The sequence below is a fragment of the Rhododendron vialii genome, chromosome 4a, assembly GCF_030253575.1.
Source record: "Rhododendron vialii isolate Sample 1 chromosome 4a, ASM3025357v1".
Classification (NCBI taxonomy): domain Eukaryota; kingdom Viridiplantae; phylum Streptophyta; class Magnoliopsida; order Ericales; family Ericaceae; genus Rhododendron; species Rhododendron vialii.
Window position 1 is genome coordinate 15,495,626 of NC_080560.1, and position 14,906 is coordinate 15,510,531.

The following is a 14,906-nucleotide window of genomic DNA, read 5'->3' on the forward strand; positions in this document are numbered from 1 at the left end:
GAGAGAAGGGATGTATGTGTGAGAGAGAGGGAGAGGTTTCAGTGGGTTTGAGTGTGTGTGTGTGAGAGAGAGAGAGAGAGAGTAAACAATGGCAGTGGAGGAGAAATTTTTCGCAGTGGAGGCTGGGGTGGTGAAGAGAGAGAAAAGTGATTTTTGTTTGAGGTTGGAGGAGGGACCCACTAAGGTGATTTATTATTTCTTTTTCAAATGGCTAGGCTGTTAAGAATGCTGCTGGGTAGTTCACCAATTTAATGGCTAGCTAACACACTTTTTCTCACCAAAATGGCTAAAAAAATGGTTAGTCTGGTGGAGATGCTCTAAGCTCTTTTGATGTCTTTGAATAGGTAAAATGACTACAAAGGATGTTTTTGCTGGTTTCATGCTTTAAACCAATTGTTTTCCCCAAATTTTGCACGCCTCCCATTCCCCGTCTCTCCCCGTTCTGTCTTTCTCTTCACACCACACGACCACCAGAGAACCACCACACCGCACCAGCGCACCAAACAACACCACCCACGACCAGCATCCTCCACAACCACACAACCACCGTCGGCAATCACCACCTCTCCATCACCTGCAGTACCACCATTCCCTCCACCACCGCCAGATGACCGGCAGACCCGACATCACCCCCTCCTTGCCATCACCAACTCGTTTTTACGGTAATGTTTGAGTTGTTATACTTGAAATTCTTCGTAATTAGCGATTTGGTTTCGAAATTTTGGAGTTACAAACTTTAAAACCCAAACTCCACGATTAACTGTGACTGAAAGTTCGGATACAAATATCTGATTTTTACAAACTAAATCGGATATTAGAACTCGATTATTGGTCTTGATTTCGAGTATTTGAATACGAAATAGTGTGTCAAATTTGGATATTAACATCCAATTCAAGTCATGCAAAATCATACCCTAGAAATTGTTCGGATACAAGAACTCGAATTGGGAGTCAAACCTTTCGGATGTGCGATACTGCATTATGGGTATTCAGTTTCATATAGCTGGGAATGAGTTTTTATTCTTCCTGCCACAGTTGAGTTGAAAAATGGGTATTCAGATTCATATACTTGGTGAATTTTGATCAACACCCTGGCTATAGCTTGTAATCTCGATCAACCTGATGTATCCATGCTGAAAATCTGGCTATATCTTGCTCAATTTTTTATCAAAACCATTAGCCAAGCAAATTACAGATTAATTAGAAGATATGGGACAAGTTCAAGCTAAGGTAACGGACACGGGCATGTTCAAGAAAACGGACACACCACGAGGACACGTAGACGACATAAGGAAACAAACACGACACGGACACGGACACGGACACGACATAAGAAAACGGACATGACACAAGGACACGTAGACGTGGACATGACACAAGGACACGTAGACGTGGACATGACATGGCATGAATCCATGTTACTACAGTATAATGGATATAAACATCCGAGTTCGGGAAATAGAATTGAAAGTTTTAGACACATTCGGATATAAACATCCGAGTACTTTGATTTTGTTTGGACACAAGAACCCAAGTTCTTATGATCCAATAAATTTGAGCATTTGACCTCATTCGGATATTAAAATCTGATTTGTTTCATTACATTCGGATATTAGAAGTCAAATTTGTTTACTGGTTTCAGATCTTTGAACTGGTCATGTGTTAAATATTTCAAACTCTAGAATCCAAAATTTTATAGTTATTTTAGATGTTTGAATCCGATTGAGGTAAAAATTTTGATTGCTATCAATTAATTGGGGCGGGAGCCCATGGGTTCATACACATATATCCGAAAATTGTATAACATTTCAGATACAAGAACTCGAAAACCCAAATGGTATTAAACCTCTAGGAAGTTAATTTGCTCGGATGTTTATGTCCGAAATTTAATAGGATTTTCGGATTTTAGAACCTGAAATTAGCTTTGATTTTCGGAACCTAGAACTTCAAATTAGCTTTGAATTTCGGATTCTAGAGCTTTAAATTAGCTTTGATTTTCGAATTGTAGAGTCTGAAATTTTGGGACAAAATCAAGCATATGAATATGATGATGTCGGGACAGAAATCGAAAATGGAGGAGTTATGGCGGTTTTGGCTCCCAAACTACAACATCCGTGCTACCTCTTCCGCAAGCTATTCTCATTTGTTGGGTCCAATACTTCTTTACCAATGGAGGGAGAGGAAGCAATTGAGGTTTCCATTGAGAGTTAGGAGGTGGACTGGATTTATGGTGGCTGGTGTGAGGTGGGAGCTCCTAGAGCTTGGTTTCTGTCGGCCATGGCGGTTTCACGTGGGTGGGAGGGAGGCTAAGGAAGATAATGGCTGGTAAATGGAGGGGAGGAGGTGTGGTTATATTTAGTGGTGTGGTGGTATGTATGTAGCAAATTTAAGGGTATTTTTGTCCATTTTTTAGAGGGTATTTTTGTCCGAATATGATTTATTTAAAAACAGGCTGCATACAGTAAATTTGCAGTTGTATTTAGAAACTCCCTTTTCGAATCAAGACGGAAGATCACAGGTCCACAATGCCATTTTACTCTTGTTTTGGCTTTGATTAAACCCCACCTTTCTTTTCTCCGCTCCTCGAAACCCCTCCTCATCGTTCCACTGCCGTCCGTTTTGGTTGCCGGCCACCTTCCCCCACCCCCAACGCCTAGTGCGCTCTCTCTCTCAGCTTATCTGGTAATCTCTCTCTTCTCCCTCCCATATCCGACAACGTGCATCTCTTTCCTTTCCAGTCAATTATTAGATTACTTTTCAATTTCGATTATTATTCTGTCATTATTCATTGAGTTCAGCATAAATTTTCCTTCCAAATCCGTTTTCCTATGTACGTCCGAACTTTTCTTGATTCTGAAAAATTAGCGTATCCAAGTAGAGTATTTATTTGATGTCTTGTCTATTTGTTTCAAACCTTCGGTTATGTCACATCTGAGCGGGTAAGATTTTCCACTTCAATGTTTCATGCCAATTCAGCGACTATTTTTGACTCAGTTTGCCTACTGTAATTTCATGATCGTTGTTTAATTTCAGCAAAAAAATTTGAATGGATATGATTTTCATATTTACCAATTTTGAAAATGCATTTTTTCTTCAAGTGGTTGGAGATGTTCTATTGAAGTCCCTCTCTTGTATAATATGCCTTTAGAGTGACTTTATGGATATGCTTAATATTTTGTGCCATATTAACTTATGGAGGAAATCTTCGTAGTGTAAAACCATGCTGTTGAGAACAAAATTTCTTGAGCTGTGAAGCAAATTGACTGTGTCTAACTAAAGGTGGGATCGGGTTTCTTGACACGACTAGATCGATGGACAGTCAATCATGAAAGTATTTCATCGCTGTACCAAAGAGAGAATTCGAAACGATAATTGTTTACCTTGCTCCTCCATGTATAACGTACAATTCACCGATATAGACCTAGATAGCCTGAAACTGCTCTGTGGTGAGTGCCTAAAAGATGCACTTCCCATGGTCCCTTTTCACTATGGGTGCTGCAGTTATGTGGCTTATAGAGATGCCGATGTCATGGAATTTAAGGGAAACTTCCCCATGATGAGAAATTTTCTGAAATGTCATTGGAAACTGCATTTAGTCTCTTTTTTGTGTATACCTCAAGGCATTCCTAATGAAGACTTGTATTTCATTGCTATTTCCTATTTCAGGTTCTGGGATTTGTTCGTTGATTTAATGGTTGACAAGTGAGTTAAATAATCAAATACCAGTGGAATGGAGGTTGAGGGTTGGGAGAATTCTTCAGGTGGAACTAGTGATTCGGAGGTCTATGCGCAGGACACAAATGACGAAGAGCATTACTTAACCTCTGGTGACATACCAAAGTTGCAGTTTAGGTAAACCTTTTGAGGAAAAGACTATTTAGAAAGTTTGTGGACGGGCTTGTAAAATCATTAATTGGGTGTTTCCTTTAGGAAAAATATTTCGACGGGTAGTTGGGATGATGAGGTGAGAATGACTGAAGTTGTTGAGAAGAAGGGTGGCATGTGGACAACAACAGGAATAGTTCGTGGCAACAAGATGTATTGCTCAATTGAAGAGACCCTGTAAGTTGTGTAACGACTTTCTTTGTTACCTAATGTCATGATCTCCAGAACCAGCTTACTTGGAAAAAATGTAGAAGCAGTTAATAAAGTTAGTGAACGTATTCTTAGAACTTAGAAGCCTATTTCTTGTGTATTGGGTGCTCGTTGCATACTATCTAATTTTTTAGTCGTTGACTGTTGCATATTTAGTTAGGACAATGATGCAAGTTTTGGTGTTTAAAACCTTAATGGAACAACGGCTGAGTAGAAGTGTATTCCATGTGTTATCGTTGTTTTCCTGTATCTGGATGTATATATCATTTCCTTTTTGTATTGCTCGTGGGTGTTGACATCCTACAAATGGAAAATAGCTGAAAGTTAACAGATGATGAAAAACATATTATGTACTTACAAATAATTATGCCCCTCCCCCGGGATACCACCCAGGGTGATAGCTTACTCCCACAGGGTTTAATGAAAAATTGGGTTTGGGTTTGGGTTTGAGTCTAGGGGCAACTTAATAAGGGAACACAATCACTTCATTTTTCCATTTTGCCCTCCAATCATTATATTTTATTACTTTCTTAGTGCTACTAATTTCAAAAGGGATGGGTAAAATTGTAAAAGAGGAAATTTATTGAATATTGCTCATCTAGTTTTTAAGTGGGACAATCTTTGTGGGACAGCAAAAAGTGGTATCTGGGACCAACAAATGGGGAAGGAAGGAGTAGTCAAGTTAGAACTTGCTTGACCAACGATGTTGGACATGATACTCTTGTATCTTGTTTTCTGCTCGGACAATACCACTGATCTATGCTATTTGAAGGTCAGTGCAGACTTCATGTTCAAAGGAGAAAGAAGAGAAACTAAAATTTGTCTCGAGTTTAAGTCAATGTTTGAGTCCAACAATTCATTCTAGTTCTTCCAGCTTCTTCCTTTTCTTTTTTTTTTAAATTTCAATACATCAAATATAAATGGTCGGCCTGTTTTGTTAGCAATGCGTATAAGCTGAATCTAAATCAAACAATAGCCAATAGGAATAAGATTCTGATTGCTTCTAGCCATCCATCCACAAGTAAATAGTTTTGAATTAGTACGCTTTATGTCTTCTTCCCCTTTCGGAAGTTAGAATTTTTAACGGTATTTTGAAGGAAAAGTTGTCTTCGAACAATAGCTTTGGCCTTTCAGTGATCTGTCATGCTTGACAATTAAACTAGGATCCAACCTGAGAGATTATACCTTTATCATTTTAAAGTTACTTTTCATGCTGCCTTTCATGGTGTGTTGAACATTGTGTTTTTCTTGGTTTGTTTTAGATTTTTGGCTGAAAGAGGGGAATTAAGTGTCTTGGACGCTGATGATTCATCAATTTCCTTGGAAGATTTATATACGAAGGTTGCAAAAGCAACCAGTGGATGTTGCTGGGAGTCCTTTGAAGTCTATAGGCACTTGAGGTCTCTAGGTTACATTGTTCAGCGACATGGTAAACCTTGGACCATGAAGGGTACTAAGAATGAATCTACTTCAGCTGTAGGAATTCCACAGATCAAGGTGATAACAGAACAAAACTGTAGAGGCCCATGTCTCATCAATGAGCTGCTCAACAATATGAGGATTGAGGAAGTCAGACCCGCATTTGATGTTTTCCTTCCTAACAGCAAATTCAGAAAATCATCACCAGGCAATCCAAGTTTTGTGCTGTTTGTAACCAGGTAATAAATATCTTTGACCATGAAATTGTGTTCTAGAATAATGCTACAAAATCGTTGGACCATAGTTAGCTTGGACTTGGTGTGTTTCTAAATGTCCTTCAGTTGAAAAAATGGGAGATGCATGTATCGGATTCATTTGGTGAAAGAAAGACCCTTGTCTTGTTTTTCCTCACTGAGTTTTCGTAGTGAGTGTATAAATAATTTCTTCCCCCATGTGTCTCACATTTCCTAAATTTTCAAATATATTTTCATGAGAAAATTTTCCTCTATTGCTCAAAAGTTGTATCCCATTTATTGCTAGCTCAAAGATTAAGTCTTAAATCAGAAGATACTTGGATTCAAAGAAATGATCAAGTTCTAGCTAGCAAGCGTGCATGTAAATTTTGCCAGTAGGCCCTTTAGTTTGAGCAGATTTTTCATTCTGGTTCCATTGAAAATGACAGCTTCACCGAAAGGCCTCAGCTCTAGAAGCGTGGATCCAAGGCATCCATGTCTTGCAATAGATGGTAAAAGCATTCCCCTAAAATGGCGGGAGGATCTCGTAACTGGGAACAGGGGTAGTCCTTCATGGAGGTTTTTGAGGACCCCCATTAGCTAATACTCCCTCTGTCCCAATTTAATTGTTCCTAGTTCTATTCTTACCGGCTAAAAAACTAGTTATATCTTTAAATCGGTAATTAATTTTATATCCAATATGGATCTTGTTTGATAGATCTCAATTAGTTCTATAATACAATATTTTCCAAATCACGTAAAACATTATAAATTATGAGATACTCCCTCCGTCCCAAAATGGATGACAATTTTTGAAACTCGTGTCATTTTTCATCGCTTATAACTTTCAATCTATAATGTTTTTCATGAGTTTGAAAACTTTGTGTTATAGTACTAATCGAGAACTATCAAACAAGATCCATATTGAAAGATATAAGGAATTGAAATTGACACAGATACCAAAAATTGACATCTAATTTGGGACGGAGGGAGTATAATCAATTGAAAAGTGGCATGGACTCCCAAAAAGGACAATTAAATTGGGACAGATGGAGTGTCGAATTAGAAAGGAATTCCCGACTCTCCAGATGAGCTCCCCTTGCCTTGAAAGAAGCTAGCCAAATAACGCTTTCACTTTCATGTGAGTTTCAATGTGGTCCTTCCGGAGGAATCTGTTAGTAAACCTAATAGAAAATGCACGTGCAATGCAGGCATAGTTGCTTAAAATGTACCATTCGTGCGGCATGGTTTTGTTGAGGTTTTTTTTGGTCCTAGAGCTCACTCTCCAACACTATGCATATGAGCACACAACTATTCTATCTCCCTTGTAACTGTCTACTATTCCTCTTGCTCCAAACCCAGTAAAGGGTAACTGCCAAGATAATTTGTAAATTCTGTTGGGGACAGGGGATTGCATCTGTATGCACTTTTCTATCTCTTTTGACAGTCCAAAGCAAGCTCCGTCAATTGTTGTTGTTGTAAGTAGGCAAGTTCCACACAATCTGAGAGTATTCGCTAGCCAAAAAAAAATGATCACATGACCACCACACCCAACCCCCAAGTAAGGAGTCTGTCCTTAGTTGACAATCTACTCACTACCCAAAAAGGCAATCCACACAATGAAAGCCCAAGGAACAACTGGATGCACTTCCCTCAGAGCTTGCCAAGCATTTTTACTGACAACATTCAATTGCCATTCAGAGTCCATCTAACAGAATCAGGAATAGATGTACTAGGAATTAAGCTGGGATGAGTATTAGCCAGAAATTCTCTAGTAATTGCACTTATTGGTCTGGGACGCTTCGAAGCACCATTGAATAATGACAGCCACTCTAGTGTGAAGAGATCTCAAATTGAACACAACAGAATCTCCAAACTTCTGCTTTTGTTGAAGTTGGTCTTCATAAAACGTATGTTTTAAAGTACTATTCAGTAGTTTGTGTAGGAGAGATACGGTAGTATGCAGTACACAGATGTGTGTGAGTGTGTGTTTTGTTCTTGAAGTCAGATTTGGGAATTGTTTGATCTGTAGGAGAATCACATTTTTTGGGTCTCATTTGAGAGGTTTTATCTTCAATTACGTGATGGAGGTTAGTCTCATCATCATGGTAAAGGAGAAGGATGTGCATACTAGGGAGATGGATTTGGTTTTGCTGCGTTAGGTGTGGTGTTGAGATAGGTTCTGACAATCTGGAGCTTGTCCATACAGCCTAGGTTTAGAGCTTGTCTGATTGCGAGAGAGAGATTCTTGTGGGGGAAGGGTATGGGAATACTGCCTATGTATTGGGGGGCAAGCCTCTTGCGGTTGGCCATTGATGAGTATGGTGATATGCTTCTTTCATATGAGATTGGGAAAAGGCGGAGATGGGTATGGCTCTGTAAGCAGTTATTGTGTAGAATCTTTATGCTGTTAAAATTAGACTGGAGCAATCATTTGAGCAGTCGTCACGTATATCAGTTTTTGGCACTATGAACTGGTAACCACTCTTTGTTCAGATAAAAAGAAAAACTGGTCCTTTTGTTACAACAATATAGGTTTTTTCATGTTAGTCTCTAATTAATTGTGTCTTGTCTCCTCAGTGGCCATCCGCCATCCAAATCGCAGATTGAAGACCTTGAAAGGCAGTGCAATGGCATTCCTTTGAAATTTGGCCATGTTGAGCATGGTCGTGTCAGTTTCTTCTCCTTTAACAAGGTGGAGCTCCCTGTCCTTCCTTGACATCACTGTTATGAGGAGAGATGGATTGGCGAAGCATTTTTGGAGGTCCTAGCTTCTGTAAGTTTGATGGCTAAGTGGCTAACACTCATGGTATAACATTGCTAAATGTTTAATTTTGTCATGGTTGAGTTTGATTACCGAAAATGATATTGTTCGTACACAACAGCATAAATTTCCTTCCTAATCTGTCTTATAATTCCAGTGGCTGGAATCCAATTCAAAATGTAACTTAACTCCTCTGTATTCAAAATATTTTCTGTTGTCTTTCTAGCATTTACGGTGATTATCACTATTAAGTATCAAGGTATAATCTTGGCTAAATGACTGTTTACATTTGCGAAAGAGATTTTGTTGGATCTTAAACATAACAAAAGAACATAAGTTTCAGAAAAGTAGGTAGCACAGTTGCCTATTCCTAAGATGTCCTCGATTAACTTATTACATATATCACCAGCTGTTCTAGTTCTTCAACTCTCCTCTTGGCAAGTGCATCTGGATAGATTTTGCCTTCCCTGACAGTCTGATAGAAGAAGTGCTTTACACTGATGATGTTAGCCTCCCCATACGGAAAGCAGCTCAGATAGGAGCTGGGAAACCAGAGAAGATATAGAAGAAAGAGAACAAGGCTACAACCTACAAACAAACTGAGCTGCTCAAGCTTGGCTCAGAAAAGTAGGCAGCAGTAGCACAGCAGCTTGTTCTTTTAGGCTGTTTCTTTTAATGAACGAGGCTGGGCAAAAAATTTTAGGCTCTTTTAGTTAATTTTTTGGTGCTCGAGTATGCCGTAGTTCGGCTTGAGTAGGCTAGGCTCGTGAAGACAGGGTTATGTTAACCAAGTTAGTACCAAATGACTCGTATAACTACTTTACATTAATTTTTTGTGTTGAGTGCTTGATATCTATACAACTTTGCCCTTGTCATTACTGAAACTTGCTAGTAAATTAAGAATTTCTGCAGTGGTTATTGATCTCTCTTTTTTTTTTTTTTTTTTTTTGAGGTGGATTTAGTCTAGTTTGATTTTTCTTTTTGAGCTCGAGATTGGGTTTTGCTCGTTTATATAAGCTCGAGCCGAGCTCGTATTTCTCATATGCAAGCCAAGTTTGACATTGATTATTCAAGCTCAATTGGAGCACAAGCCGAGCTCAAGTTCAACTAATTTTATACATTTGAAAACTTGGCCTGGCTCGGCTGGTTTGCAGCCCTCCATAAATCATAAGTGACACTTGGTTCAAACTTCTCATTGATGATAGGGAGCTACGATTCTGATAAGTTTGTGATGATTCTTAATACGCCCTCTGTCCCAAATTTTTTGTCCGATCCGCAAAATGGAGTGTTAAAAATAATACAATTTTTGCAAGAAAAAATCAAAAGTTTTTCAATAACTTACTAGTTATCAATGAGTATTTTTAATTTGTGAAAAAAGTTTGAATTTTTTCTTGAAAAAATTGCATTATTTTTAACACTCCGTTTTGCGGACCGGACAGAGAATTTGGGACGGAGGGAGTAATTATTTGTGAAATTGTTGTAGGAAAAATTACAACAGAAATTTGATTGTGCTGGAAGAATTGTCTCACAGTCTCGCACTATTCTCAATGACTCATCCAACGGCGTAGATTGCTGGGCTAACATGGTGGATTGGGATTTATCTAGTAATGTGAGCAATGAATGAATCCAGCTCCATTCGAGAAACACCGCCTTTTTCCACTGCCCGCCTGGTGGAAGCACCCGGCTCCTCAGCTCTCTTCCTTATCTCCTCCCCTTCTTTAGACACAATCAGCTTCTGGACAGCTTTCGCTATGGTTGATGAAGTCACTATTTCATCTCTCTGTTCCCGTGTTTTTGCCGGCAGACCAACCTTCAATATGTCGGTAACCAGAAAAGCATTCTTGGGTTGGTCAGAGTGCATGGCCAAGCAGCTATGGGCACTCCCATAGTTATACTCTCAAAGCATGAATTCCAGCCAGTGACTCATGAATCCACCTGTAGATGGGTGCCCCAAAATCTCTACTTGAGGTGCCCAATCCCTCACCACCATTCCTACTTCCTTCACTCTCTCTCCGAACCCTTCTGGCAGTTTCTCTTTTGTCACCTCTCCTGTGAAAATGTCTCCTTTATCAGCCTCTCTGAAAACCCAAATGAACTTTTTCTCACTCTGTTCTAACCCCATCGCGAGCTCTTTGATCTTTCATCTGTCATTGTAGTTGTCGTTCCAAATGAAACATATAAAACGAATTTTGGGGCTTGTTTGTCAAGCCACTCCAAACTTTTGTCTTTGGGGGTATTTGAGTTTCTTCTGTCATAGTCTGCCCCCAGGTTCAAGGGCCCAATCGACCATATTAGTTTGTTCCTATTAAACTGGTCGTTCGCTATTAAATCAATGTATGTACCTTCAACTGATCTGCACGAGTTATAGATATATCCGGTAGTAAACTTCAGGAAATCAATTTGAAGGGCTATTAAATGCAGGATTTCAGTAGAGAAGCATCCTTCTATAGACGGTAGCCCTTTTGGGGGTGGTTTTTCCAGGGAGGGGTTTCCCTTCATTTGCCACCCGTCGAAGAAAGAAGGGAAGGGAGAAGTTGGGCTAAAAGCGTAGGATTCCGCATTTGGAACATTAGCAATGTCTTGAACAGCATAAGCCATCAAGACATCGTGGATGACAATAACTTTTCTTGCCGTGGCAGAGATACTTTGGAGGAGTGCTGCCATGGGCTGACGGAGGTGGATAGAGGATTCAAATGAGGGCTGGAGGTGGGTGGGGAATTTGGTGGAGGGATTTGGGGTGGGGGAAGGTTAGACGAAATCAGGGGTCGGGAATTCATGGAAATGGACTTGGGAGTTTTGGAGGTGGGTTTTGTTATTGAACCGGTGTTTGGCCTGGCGGAGGTGGGTGGAAGCAGTGGCATAGTGGACAGGTATGTTGTAGGAGGAGGAGATGAGGCAGGAGAGGTGGAGGAGCTGGTTGAGTTGGCTTTGGCATGGAAATGGCACAATTATTACCACCACTTCAGCTTGTTTGGAAATACTACTGTGGTCATGGCTTGCATCTTTGTCATGAATATCCATGAACTCTCTCTCTCTCTCTCTCTCTCTCCTGCTGCTGCTGCTATTGTAGTATGATTTCCGTGTTCTCAGAGCAACGACGTGTACGTTTTTTATAAGGATAGGAAGAACGACTATCTTCAAACGAATGTGTGATTTATGAAAATGACGTCTATGTATTGTGTGATGGACCACCCCTTTCTGTTGCTTGTCGTCATGTTTTTTGGCAAATTATTTCATTCCAAGTACAAGTGAAAGAAGCCTTCCCCGTTGAGTGACAAAACTGATTTTTCCATAGGAAATAGATACCGAGTTAATTTGTATGCTTATTAGTCTTCGAGATCTTTCTCTCTGTATTTTTTTTTATGCTAATTGGTCTTGGTGTCTTGTGCCATGTTGAGACAACCCAATAAGAGATTGTTGACTTGACAGTTCTTGTTTAGTAGTATTATAGTTGGCTTATTTTGTAAAGGCCTTTTTTGGTATAAACCACGAGTTTCTGATATAAAATTCGAGCAGTTAATTCAATGGTTGTGTAGTTATACGTATGTGCAGTTAGATTCGAAGTTCAGATCTTATCGAAAATATGTTGATTCGTTTTAACATGAGAGAAAAAGTTTGTAATATGATGTGATGAGCAGATGTAATCTATGCTTAACAACAGACGGTAATAATTGATTTGTCTGCCGATCACATCATAGACGGTAATGATCTATGATGAGATGAGATGGGCAGAAATGATTTGTTTGCCCATCTCTTTCCCTCTTTCTACTGCGTTTGTTGTTTTTGGCATATTGTTTCTTCCCAAGTACAAGTGGAACATATCCTGCGCAAGTGACAAAACTGACGTGTTCTTATGAAATAGATACTAAGTTAATTTGTATACTCATTAGTCTTCGAGATTTTTCTCTCTATATTATTTATGCCAATTGGTCTTTGGTGCCTTGTGCCATGCTGAGACAACCGTAGTAAGTTCAATGAGGGATTGTTTACTTATAGTTCTTGTTTAGTATTATGTATAGATTTTTGTCTCTGTATTTTTAAACGTTTGAAAGCTTGGCCTGGCTCGGCTGGTTTAGAGCCCTCCAAAAATCATAAGTGACACTTGGTTCAGACTTCTCATTGAGGAGAGCGAGCTACGATTCTGATAAGTTTGTGGTGGTTCTTAACAACTAATTGTTACATTGTTGCAGGTAAAATTACAACAGAAATTTGATTGTGCTCGAAGAATTGTCTCGCAGACTCACACTAATTCTCGATGACTCGTCCAACGGTGTAGATTGCTGGGCTAACATGGTGGATTGGGATTTATTAGTAGTAGGAGATGGAGTAGAAGAGTTATGAAGTTTGTGTTGCGGCAATTCTATGAACCCACCTAGTACCTAGTAATGTGAGCAATGAATGAATCCAGCTCCATTCGTGAAACACCACCTTCTTCCACTGCCTGCCTGGTGGAAGCACCCAGCTCCTCGGCTCTCTTCCTTATCTCCTCCCCTTCTTTCGATGCGATCAGATTCTGGACAACTTTTGCTATGGTTGATGAAGTCACTGTTTCCTCTCTCTGTTCCCATGTGTTTACCGGCAGACCAACCTTCAATATGTCTGTAACCAGGAAAGCATTCTTGGGTTGGTCAGAGTGCATGGGCCAAGTAGCTATGGGCACTCCCATAGTTATACTCTCCAAGCATGAATTCCAGCCACAGTGACTCATGAATCCACCTGTGGATGGGTGCCCCAAAATCTCTACTTGAGGTGCCCAATCCCGTACCAACCTTCCCACTTCCTTCACTCGCTCTTCAAACCCTTCTGGCAGTTTCTCTTTCGTCACCTCTCCGGTAAAAATGTCTCCTTTATCAGCATCTCTGAAAACCCATAAGAACTTTTGCTTGCTCTGTTCTAGCCCCATTGCAAGCTCTTTGATCTCTTCACCGGTCATTGTGACCGTCGTTCCAAACGAAACATACAAAACGGATTTTGGGGCTTGCTTGTCAAGCCACTCCAAACATTTGTTTTTTGGGGTATTCGAGTTACTTCTACCATAGTCTCCCCCCAGATTCAATGGTCCAATTGACCATACCAATTTATTGAACTCGTCCTTTGCTATTAAATCAATGTATGTACCTTCAATTGATTTGCACGAGTTATAAATATGTCCGGTTGTAAACTTCAGGAAATCAATTTGACGGGCTACGAGATTCAGGAGTTCAGTAGGGTAGCATCCTTCTATAGATGGTAGCCCTTTTGGTGGTGGTTTTTCCAGTAAGGGTTTTCCCATCATTTGCCACCCGTCGAAGAAAGAAGAGAAGGAACAAGTTGGGGTAAAAGTATAGGATTTCGCATTTGGAAAATTAGCAATATCTTGAACCACATAAGCCATCATGAAATCATGGATGACGATAACTTTTCTCGCCGTGGCAGAGATATTTTGAAGGAGGGCTGCCATGGGCTGGCGGAGGCGGATAGAGGATTCAAATGAGGGCTGGAGGTGGGTGGGGAATTTGTTGGAAGGATTTGGGGTGGGGGAAGGAGAGAGGAAATCAGGTGTGGGGAATTCGTGGAAATGGAGTTGGGAGTTTTGGAAGTGGGTTGTGTCATTGAACCGGAGTTTGGCCTGGCGGAGATGAGTGGATGCGGTGGCGTAGTGGACGGGGATGTTGTAGGAGGAGGAGATGAGGCAGGAGAGGTGGAGGAGCTGGTTGAGATGGCTGTGGCATGGAAATGGCACAGTAATTACCACCACTTCAGCTTGTTTGGAGATACTACTGTGGGCATGGCTTGAATCTTTGCTATGAGTATCCATGAACTCTCTCTCTCTCTCTCTCTCTCTCTCTTCTCTCTCTCTCTCTCTCTCTCCTGCTATTGTAGTATGGATTTTCGTGTTCTCAGAACAACGAGTACGTTCTTTATAAGGATAGGAAGAATCACGATATTCAAACGAATGTGTGATTTATGAAAATGACGTCTATGTATTGTGTGATGGACCACCCCTTTTGTCACATGGTACGTTTCTTGAATTAATTTTTTCTTGTTTGTCGTCATGGTTTTTGGCAAATTGTTTCATTCCAAAGTACAAGTGGAAGAAGATACCAAGTTACTCCCTCCGTCCCTTTTTTTGTGTCCAGTATTTCATTTTGGACTGTCCCTTAATAAGTATCCATTTTGTAAAGTTAAGAGGGTAAAAGTTGGTGTATTGTCTATTTTGTCCCTAAAAGTAGATTTTATTTTGAAAAGTTAGTGAGTAAAAATGTAATGATGATGGGTAAGTAGGGAAAGTGGAGGAAAAAGTTGATGTGAAAGGTGTAATGATGATGTCTTTTTAATAAGTTGGAGTTACGAAGCAGGACACTTAAAAATGGACGGAGGGAGTAATTTGTATGGTCATTATTTTTTAATGATAA

At 40.0% G+C, this 14,906-nt stretch overlaps 2 protein-coding genes and 1 pseudogene across 15 annotated transcripts; 1 reads left to right on the forward strand and 2 right to left on the reverse strand.

Annotated features, from left to right (window-relative positions):
* The first annotated feature begins 360 nt into the window (after positions 1 to 360).
* LOC131324294 (uncharacterized) lies at positions 361 to 14,492 on the forward strand. 14 transcript variants are annotated; one of them, XR_009199280.1, is made up of 6 exons: positions 361 to 662; positions 3,667 to 3,852; positions 3,931 to 4,062; positions 5,358 to 5,753; positions 8,328 to 8,523; positions 12,702 to 14,492. XR_009199280.1 is itself a non-coding variant. In XM_058356207.1 (5 exons), the coding sequence occupies exons 2-5, from the start codon at positions 3,731 to 3,733 to the stop codon at positions 8,464 to 8,466; spliced, it is 789 nt and encodes a 262-aa protein (XP_058212190.1). In that variant the 5' UTR covers positions 362 to 662; positions 3,667 to 3,730; the 3' UTR covers positions 8,467 to 8,773. The 14 variants fall into 14 exon arrangements, 5 of the variants coding, with proteins under 5 accessions (XP_058212190.1, XP_058212193.1, XP_058212192.1 ...); XR_009199279.1 differs by lacking the exon at positions 12,702 to 14,492 and adding an exon at positions 9,995 to 11,710 and having other exon boundaries at positions 362 to 662; positions 8,328 to 8,556; XR_009199286.1 differs by lacking the exon at positions 361 to 662 and adding an exon at positions 8,986 to 9,138 and having other exon boundaries at positions 3,345 to 3,852; positions 8,328 to 8,556; positions 12,702 to 12,720.
* LOC131324293 (zeatin O-xylosyltransferase-like) lies at positions 10,109 to 11,175 on the reverse strand (annotated as a pseudogene).
* LOC131324292 (zeatin O-xylosyltransferase-like) lies at positions 11,881 to 14,308 on the reverse strand. The gene has a single exon (XM_058356205.1). It carries the CDS (start codon positions 14,306 to 14,308, stop codon positions 12,884 to 12,886), a length of 1,425 nt encoding a protein of 474 aa, XP_058212188.1. The 3' UTR covers positions 11,881 to 12,883.
* Positions 14,493 to 14,906: the final 414 nt, after the last annotated feature.

Coding starts and splice junctions, on each gene's coding strand:
- LOC131324294 (XM_058356207.1), top strand. CDS start 3,731: ATGGAGGTTGAGGGTTGGGAGAATTCTTCAGGTGGAACTAGTGATTCG. Junction 4,063..5,357: donor TGCTCAATTGAAGAGACCCT/GTAAGTTGTGTA, acceptor GGTTTGTTTTAG/ATTTTTGGCTGAAAGAGGGG. Junction 5,754..8,327: donor TTTGTGCTGTTTGTAACCAG/GTAATAAATATC, acceptor TTGTCTCCTCAG/TGGCCATCCGCCATCCAAAT.
- LOC131324292 (XM_058356205.1), bottom strand. CDS start 14,308: ATGGATACTCATAGCAAAGATTCAAGCCATGCCCACAGTAGTATCTCC.